This window comes from Microtus ochrogaster, chromosome 21 (genome assembly GCF_000317375.1).
Source record: "Microtus ochrogaster isolate Prairie Vole_2 chromosome 21, MicOch1.0, whole genome shotgun sequence".
NCBI lineage: Eukaryota > Metazoa > Chordata > Mammalia > Rodentia > Cricetidae > Microtus > Microtus ochrogaster.
Genome location: NC_022022.1, coordinates 2952274 through 2961984, shown reverse-complemented (window position 1 = coordinate 2961984; position 9711 = coordinate 2952274). Strand labels below are relative to the sequence as shown.

Genomic DNA, 9711 nt, shown 5'->3' with positions numbered 1-9711 from the left:
CCCATCAACACCCCCCCCACACCACTGTTAAACAATCCCATCTACAACACCTCAGCCTGCCTGTAACTGCAGGACCCTGAAGGCAGAGAGGAGGGATTCCCCAGGCCAGCTCCCTGTCCAGACTAGCTATACTTGCAAGCTCTGGGTTCAGTTGAAAGCCCATGAATCCACGTGTGTGTGTCTGTGTGTGTGCGCGTGCGTGCGTGTGTGTGTGTGCGTGTGCGCGCGCGCTCACGTCGGGGTGTATTATACTATGTGCATGTCTGTGGACGTCAGAAGAGACACTGGGTCCTAGGAACTAGAGTTACAAACAGTTGTGGGCTACCATGTGGGTTCTGAGAGCCAAACCCAGGTCCTCTGCAAGAACAGCAGGCATTCTTACCCCTCTCCACCTCTCCATCTCCAAACCCATAACCTTGCAAATAGTTAAGACATTCACACAGAAAGCAGCATACAGAAGTAAAATGGGGTGGAGTCTATCCAGACAGCAGCAGGAGACAAGAGAGTCTGAGTCTCCAGACTGCACCTGAGAGCCAGACAAAGTACTGGATACACGATACATGAAAAGATGCAGCTGAGAATTTTCAGTTATAAAAATATTCCTGAATCTTCAAACCAAGCTTAAGGAGGAAAATGTGAAAACCCACACTCAGACACACATAAGGAACTGCAAGATTTGTTTTGTTTATTTGTTTTTTTGAGACAGGGCTTCTCTTTAGCTTTGGAGCCTGTCCTGGAACTTCCTCTCGTAGACCAGGCTGGCCTCGAACTCACAGAGATCCACCTGCCTCTGCCTCCCAAGTGCTGGGATTAAAGACATGCGCCACCACCACCTGGCTGGAAGTGCAAGATTTTTAAGAAAAAAAAAATCACAAAAGCCCAGTTATCAGTGGTACAGGAGCCAGGTGTGGTGAAGCCTGCGGACAACCCCAGCACCCAGGAGGTAGGCGTAGGAGGGTGGTGGCAAGCTTGAGGCCAGAAGAATAAGAATCATCATCACCAGCGGTAGCAGGGGCCGTGGTGGGCAGCCTGTCACCAGCACGTGGTGAAGCAGAATGGTTATATAGGTTCAAGGCCCCGAACTACAGAAGATCCTCTCTCAAAAAAAAAAAAAAAAAAAAAAAAAAAAATTAGCCGGGCGGTGGTGGCGCCAAACAAACTCTTTCCTCCCCTAGTTGCTTTGGGCATGGTGTTTCATCACCTTAGTGACCTTAACTAGGACAATGGATACCAGGAGAAAATGAAGTAACAGCTTAAAATAGCTGGAAAAACAGAAATTTATAATTAGCTGACCTGCTTTGCAGGACTGAGAACGAATCTTTTAAGATTTACTTACTCAACATGTCTGAGTGTTTTGTTTACACGTATGTATGTGCACCACCACGTGTGTGCCTGGTATCTGTAGAGGTGAGGAGAAGGAGTCAGAATCATTGGAACTGGGCTTAAGGACAGTTGTGAGCTGCCATGTGGGTTCTGGGAACTGAACCCTGCACCTCTGAAAGACCAACCAATGCTCTTATCCTCCAAGTCACCTCCCCAGCCCCAAGAAAGAATTTTATAAATATATACAAAGCCAGGTGTTGGGGGCATGCAGGAGGACAAAGCAGGAGGATTGCTGTGAGTTTGGGTTCAGCCTGAGCTACAGTGTGAATTACTGGGACAGCCAACACAACATAATAAGACCATGTCTTTAAAAAAAAAAAAAAAGGAAAAGAAAAAGAATAAAAAGGAAGAAATAAAAAGAAAAAGAAAAGAAAAATCTAGACAGATTAGAGCTTGTTACCTATTAGGGACTCACATCAAACAAGCTTCTAACGTTTGGAGTGTTAAGAAGCAAATTCACAATAAGCAAGGAAGGAAAAAGAGAAGAAAATTCGTTATATATCATAAATTATATATTAATAAACATCTAAAAATTAAGAGCAAGAATTTAAATTAAAACGTGATTTTATCAGTTGTTTCTGGAAATTCATTTGTTTACATGCATCTAGATTATCCGCATTCAGTAGAATACTACTTAGGACCCTGGAGAGACGACTCAGCAGTAAAGAGCACTTGATGATCTTGCAGAGGACTCCGGTTCAGTTCCCAGCCCTTGCCACCTGAAGCTTCAGCTCCACAGAATCTGATGCCCTCTTCTGGTCTCTGTGGATACCTGAACCCACAGGCTCACACACACACACACACACACACACACACACACACACACACACGTGCACACTCAAGTGCGCACAGAGAGAGACAGAGACAGAGAGAGACACATGCACAGAGAGAATATTAAAATTAATAATATAAATTCCACTGGCATGCACTTTCCTTCTGTTTCAGAATGAAGAAGATGCACGACGTCTCATCTGGGAAAAGAACCTGAAGTTCGTAATGCGTCACAATCTGGAATATTCCATGGGAATGCATTCCTATGACGTGAGCATGAACCATATGGGAGACATGGTAGGTAAACCACAAACAGTCCCTACTTCACGGCTGGGCAAGTCTGGCTTCTGTGTCACCAACAGTGATCTGAAGGCACACTGGGAGGACAAGGATAAACAACAGGACAGCACTGGCTGTCCTTCCAGAGTCCTGAGTCCAGGTCCCAGCACCCACACTGCAGCTCACCACCACCCATGGTGTAGTCCACGAGATCCATTGCCCTCTTCTGGTGTGCAGAGATCAAGCATCATCACTTATGCCCCGGCAATGCCTAAGTGTACATGGGCAGCCCGCTTATGGCAGCTCTCCAGCTCTTCCTCTCCTGGGCAGTCCTAGATGCGTGTGTTCTTGTCATGCCCAAGGTTCCACAGTCTTGTGAAGACATACATGCAGACAAAACATCCATATACAAAAAAATGAATAAATCTTTTTTTACAAAATGAGAAAGAAAAGTAAAAGAGAAAGAAGATGGGGAGTGTGTGAGATGACTCCAAACATGACAGCCAGAATCTGCTCCCTTGGTCTCACGTGATGCCAGAAGAGAACCGACCTCCTCAGGTTACCCTTCGATCACCACGTGTGCTGAGGTGTGAGCAAGCCCACGCATAAAATAAAAACAGCTTCCTCCCCTCCTGCTCAGTCTAACAGCCTCAGGCAGCCGAGGCTGGACCGCATAACTGAGAATGACCTGGATCCTTTTTCTCCCCCTACCTTCATAATGCTGGAGTTAGAACTACACACCACATCTACCAAATCCCTTCTTTACAGGAAATACTGAGGCCAGCTGGTCTACAGAGTGAGTTCCAGGATATCCAGGGCTAGGCAGAGAAACCCTGTCTTGAAAAACAAAACAAACAAATAGCAATGAAAAACAAAAACACAATGAAAAACAAAAACACTGCCACCAACAAAAAGGTATAATACAATCAAAGTTAAGAATCACAATACTTAGAAATAAAGACTAAAGCCCTACATAAGAAAATGAATCAGTGGGGGAGGGCTTACTGTGCAGGGTGTAGAGACAAGGCTATCCTGCAGCTGCTGTGCAGGGTGCAGAGACAAGGCTATCCTGCAGCTGCTGTGCAGGGTGCAGAGACAAGGCTATCCTGCAGCTGCTGTGTAAGGGGCAGAGACAAAGCTATCCTGCAGGCTGCTGTTCAGGGTGCAGAGACAAGGCTATCCTGGTGGCCGGCAGGCAGGTGGTGTAGGTGAAAGAGTTCAAGATTAATGAGAAACCCTGTCTCAAATAATAAGGTGGAAGGTAATGGAACACTGAAAGTCAGCTCCTGGCCTATACACACACACACACACACACACACACACACACACACACACACACACACACGGAGTGCTGGAGCAGAAAATAAAATCAACAAGGAAAAAAAAATCTTAGTAGGGAAGAAGACATCCTTGGAAACCAATTTCTACTTAGATGTAGCACTATCCTTCATTTTGTTATTGTTGTTTGTTTGTTTGTTTGTTTTTGAGACAAGGTTTCTCTGTTTTGGAGCCTGTCATGGAACTTGCTCTGTAAACCAGGCTGCCCTTGAACTCACAAAGATTAAAGGCGTGCATGCATGCATGCATGTGCCACCACTGCCCAGTTATATGTAGTGATATCCTTTGTAGTTCTGAGGAAAAGCAGCCTGACTTGCTTTTTTACACTGCTTTGTAAGATTCTGTCAGCTCCACAGACAGTTCATCCCACAGTCAGCTCCACAGACAGACAGTTCTCAGTCAGCTCCACAGACAGACAGTTCACCCCACAGTCAGCTCCACAGACAGACAGTTCACCTCACTGTTAAGTCCCACAGACAGTCTGTTTAATAGTCAAGCTATACGCGAGGGCCACAACCACTCATTTTTCTTAGTTTAAAATGTATTCACGTTTATAATCCCTAGGATCAAATAAAACAGATAGGCAAGCATCACCAGGGAAAGGCACTTGCTGTCAAAGCCTGAGAGCCTGAGGTCAACCCCGGGGACCCAGACAGTAGGGAGCCAACCCATTCCTACAAGATGTCCCCTGACTTCCCCATGTGAGCCGTGGTGTGTGTGTCCCAGTCCCTGCAAAGGCGTGCACAGAGAAGGAGGGAGAAGGGGAGCTTCTCAGGGTGAAATGTGTGATTTACTTGCTTTGCAGACCAACGAAGAGATCTCGTGCATGAGGACCTCTCTGAGAGTTCCTCGCAGCCAGCCGCGGAGAAACGGCACCTACAAGTTTAACGCTAAACAGAACTTGCCTGATTCTATGGACTGGCGAGAGAAGGGGTGTGTCACGGAAGTGAAATACCAGGTGTGCGGCGCCAGCCCCTGATCCTGGCCCCAGTGTTCCCCTCCTGCATCTACCTGCAGGAGAGAGGTGATCCTCACTGTCTCCTGGCTGCTTTCTGACTGCTTTTATTATTCCCATCTTCCCAACTAAATTCTAAGGGTTTTGCTGTTGTTTGTTTTGCTGCTGTTTATTTCTTTTTACATATTTCTTTATTTTGGCTTGTCTACATAGCACAGGCTGGCCTCGAATTCACAGCATAACAAAACTAAGTTTAAGCCATATTTTGGATCTTAGCCCCTCATCAAATATGTAATTTGTATGCTCAGCCTACAAAATATCTTTTGATGAAAAAAAAAATTTTTTTTTGAGGCAGGATTTTTCTGTATTGTCCTGGCTGTCCTGGAACTCACTATATAGATCAGGCTGGCCTCAAACTCAGAGGTCTGCCTTCCTCTGCCTCCTGAGTGCTGGATTAAAGGCATGAACCATCACCACTGCCCAAGTGATCAAAAAAACATCTAAGCATAGAAGCTCAAGAGTTGGTCCAGCAGTGGAGAGCACTTACTGCTTGCTCTTCCAGAGGACCAAAGTTTGGTTCCCAGCACCTACAACAAGCAACCCACAAACTGCCTGTAACATCAGCCTCGGGAGATCCAACACCCTCTTCTAGCCTCTGAGGGCATCTGCACATCCATGCACACGTACATATATGGAAATAAATATTTTTTAGATTCTATGATAATAATGTTTGAAAACAGTCACCCTAGTGTTAAAGCTCTTTCACTTGAATCGTCATTTTGTGACAGAACACTGGAATTTGTGGGTGCCTGACATCACAGATGTCAGTGAGCAGAAATAGTAACTGAATCTTTTTCAAATTTTAAAATTTTTTTGTAATTGATTTTCATTGAGCTCTACATTTTTCTCTGCTCCCCTCCCTGTCTCTCCCCTCCCCTTCAACCCTCCCCCAAGGTCCCCATGCTCCCAATTTACTCAGGAAATCTTATCTTTTTCTACTTCCCATGTAGATTAGATCTATGTCTCTCTTAGGATCCTCATTGTAGTCTAAGTTCTCTGGGATTGTGGTTTGTAAGCTGGCTTTCTTTGCTTTGTGTTTAAAAACCACCTATGAGTGAGTACATGTGATAATTGTCTTTCTGTGTCTGGGTGATGTTTTCTAGCTCCATCCATTTTCCTGCAAAATTCAAGCTGTTGTTATATTTTTCTGCTGTGTAGTACTCCATTGTGTAAATGTACCACATTTTTCTTATCCATTCTTCGATTGAGGGGCATTTAGGTTGTTTCCAGGCTCTGGCTATGACAAACAAAGCTGCTATGAGCATAGTTGAGCACATGTCCTTGTGAGCATTATTTGGATATATACTCAGAAGTGGTATTGCTGCGTCTTGAGGAAGGTTGTTTCCTAGTTTTCTGAGAAATCGCCACACTGACATCCAAAGGGGCTGTACCAGCAGCTTGCATTCCCACCAGCAATGCAGAAGTGTTCCTTTTCCCCAAAACCTCTCCAGCATAAGTTGTCATCAGTGTTTTTGATCTTGGCCATTCTTACAAGTATGTAAGATGTAATCTCAGACTTGCTTTGATTTGCATTTCTCTGATGACTAAGGATGTTGAACATTTCCTTAAGTGTCTTTCAGCCATTTTAGATTCCTCTGTTGAGAGTTCTCTGTGTAGGTCTGCACTCCATTTTTTTTATTGGATTATGTGATCTTTTGGTGTCCAATATCTTGAGTTCTTTGTATATTTTGGAGATCAGACCTCTGTCTGATGTGGGGTTAGTGAAGATCTTTTTCCATTCTGTAGGCTGTCGTTTTGTCTTGTTGACCATGTCCTTTGCTTTCCAGAAGCTTCTCGGTTTCAGAAGAAGTCCCATTTATTAATTGTTTCTCCTAGTGTCTGTGCTGCTGGGGTTATATTTAGGAAGTGGTCTCCTGTGCCAATGGGTTCAAGTGTACTTCCCACTTTCTCTTTTATGAGGTTCAGTATGACTGGCTTGTTTTGTTTTGGTTTGTTTTTTTGTTATTGTTCTTGTTTTTTCGAGACAGGGTTTCTCTGTAGCTTTGGAGCCTGTCCTGGAACTATCTCTTGTAGACCAGGCTGGCCTCGAACTCACAGAGATCTGCCTGCTTCTGTCTCCCAAATGCTGGGATTAAAGGCATGCGCCACCACTGCCCAACAGTGTGGCTGGCTTTTTATTGACGTCTTTGATCCATTTGGACTTGAGTTTTGGGCATGGTGATAGATATGGATCTATGTTCATTCTTCTACATGTTGGTATTCAGTTATGCCATCACCATTTGTTAAATATGCTTTCTTTTTTCCATTTGATGTTTTTTTCTTCTTTGTCAAAGATCAAGTGTTCGAACATGTGTGAATTGATATCCGGGTCTTCTATTTGGTTCCATTGGTCCTCCTGTCTGTTTTTATGCCAATACCAGGCTGTTTTCAGTACTGTAGCTCTGTAGTAGAGTTTGAAGTCAGGGATTGTGATGCCTCCAGAAGTTCTTTTATTGTACAGGATTGTTTTGGCAATCCTGGGTTTTTTGGTTTTCCATACGAAGTTGAGTACCATTCTTTTGAGATCTGTGAAGATCAAATTTTAAAATTTATTTTATATGTACACATGTTTGCCTTTGTGTGTGTGTGCGCGCGCACGTGCGCTTGTGCCACATGCATGCAATGCCTGCAGAGGTTGGAAGAAGGCATCAAATCTCCTGGATTGGAGTTCCAGAAGGTTGTGGGTCACCATGTGGATACTGGGCACCACAGCCTGGTCCTCTGCAAGAGTAGCAAGTACTCTTAATCACTAAGGCATCTCTCCAGCTCCAGGAATTGAATCTTATGCTACATTTTATTCTGACAGTTGGTGGCCTGAGAAGGCAGCAGATGAATGTTCTGGAAATCTGCCTTACATCTCATCTCTGGGCAGCAGGCTTTATAGGGAGTGGAAAAAAGCAGGCAGTCAATCTTTCCAGAGTTGAGCCTTGGCCTCTGGGCAGGGTCTGCCCTGTCTGTGAGACTCTTGGTGTTAGTGACCCCTCCCCATGACCTCCTGAGCATGTCTCCTTCTCACCTCTCTGGGCATCTCGTTTGCCTGCTTCCCAGGTCACTGAGCTTTGCAGTCCTCACCTGCAGTGCATTGACTCTGACTAGCAAGTCATTCACTCTGAGTCCTGGCCACACTGTTTACAATGTGCACTAACGGCTCCTTTCTACAGCATGAGGTGCACAGAATACAAGTGTGTTGTTTTAACTTTGGCACAGTGGCTGAGCTACTGCTATTTCAGCCAGCAATGACAACTCCGCAGGTACTGGCCTGCTTCCTGAGAAGCGTCCTGCCTGAGGCTGCAGCCCGGTGACAACCCTGCAGGCACCCTTCTGTCACTGTCTCTAAAGGTAGCTTTAACAAAATATCTATTGTTCTATTTATAAATAAGATTCGAGATTCAAAGGCTGAGGTGAAAACCTGCTAGCTCAGAGAGGCTGAGTTGCAACTAACTAACCTCTCCTTGTTGGTGTCTCCGCAAACCAGAAAAGGCTGCACCACTCCAAATCCCTCCCTACTACTTCCCGTGTCTCTCTGTCTCTTCCAGATGCCTTCTGGTGCGCTATGATTGCTTTCTGTCAACTAGTAGTTAATGCAGCCTCTCAAGGTTAAGTTTATTTAATTAACACAAATGCAAACTTGGGGTTCGCAGTGTGATCTGAAATCCCCCAACAAAAGTGCCTCCGTCCCTCCTGTTCAGCTCAGCTGGCCCGAATTATTCTGTCTCCTCTCAAGTCACTTTCCTGTTGAATGGGGGAAAAAATCAAAAAGGGAAGGAGATGGCTGCTCCTAGGTTTGGTGGAGGAGAAGGTTTTTGTAGACGTGAGGCAGAGCATAACCAGGGGCAGGGACGTCTAGAAGATTCCAGAGAGAGCATGACCCTGAACTCGACCACGTGAGGGGGAGAGGGTAGAGCCAGGAGAGTAAGGGCAAGACAAAAACGTCTAAATTATCTGAGAAAAGACAACCTGGGGAAGGGCAGCCTAGCCCCTGGGCTGGAGAAGTTTAGGGGGGGGGGGGATGGGGTTTACCAGCCACACCCTGTGTTAGGTAGGGACTGAGGGATGCTGGGAGAAGCTGGTGGCCAGATCTGCTTTGATACCTTAAATAGGCACCTCAGCCACTTGTCCTGGGTTTGAGACCCTAAGACCTGTGGCCTCTGTTTTCCTTAGAGGGGGAGATAGTAGGGACTTTGCACATGCTTGGTGCGTACTTTCATCTGGTGTGATGCAAACTCTCGCCGTCTTCCCTCCTTTTGTCTGAGAGAGAAAGAGGAGTCAGTTCGGAAGCGAGCTCTTCTTGGCAGAGCTAGAGCCGTCTTTGCGCTGTGGAAGCTATGGAAGCTATTCTTACTGATTCTGAGACCTACTTCTCTATTTCAGGGTTCTTGTGGGGCCTGTTGGGCTTTCAGTGCCGTGGGGGCTCTCGAAGCGCAGCTGAAGCTGAAAACGGGGAAGCTGGTGTCTCTCAGTGCACAGAACCTGGTGGATTGCGCAACCACAGAAAAATACGGAAATAAAGGCTGCGGGGGTGGCTTCATGACCGAGGCCTTTCAGTACATCATCGACAACGGTGGCATTGAATCCGACACTTCCTATCCCTACAAAGCCACGGTGCGTCTACTGGTCTCGTGTGACTCCGTTCCCCCCACTGCCACATGGGCACCACCAACGCAACTGCTTGACCCCTCTGAGAACCCATCAGCAGCTCTTTGATATCAAGAGTACTCTTTGGGACGCGGTGACCTTCCTAATCTACCCGTGGGAGTTTGGGTGGTTGTTTGTTACGGGTCTCACGGTGCAGTCCAGGCTGGCCTCCAACTCACTTTGTAACTGAGCAGGCTCTGAATTTCTGTTTTTTCTGTATATGTATATTCCTATACCCATTCCTATCCCTATACCTCCCAAATGCTAGATTATAGGGTTTTGCCGCCAAG

General features: G+C 45.8%; 1 protein-coding gene across 2 annotated transcripts in view; it reads left to right on the top strand.

Moving 5' to 3' along the window:
- The window catches only part of Ctss (cathepsin S), a 25744-nt gene that overhangs the window by 8208 nt on the left and 7825 nt on the right, over positions 1-9711 (top strand). For both annotated transcript variants that reach the window (XM_005356971.3, XM_005356972.3), the window contains exons 3-5: positions 2329-2451; positions 4577-4729; positions 9158-9388. In XM_005356971.3, coding sequence (XP_005357028.1) covers positions 2329-2451; positions 4577-4729; positions 9158-9388 — 507 coding nt within the window. The remainder of the gene's footprint in view (positions 1-2328; positions 2452-4576; positions 4730-9157; positions 9389-9711) is intronic.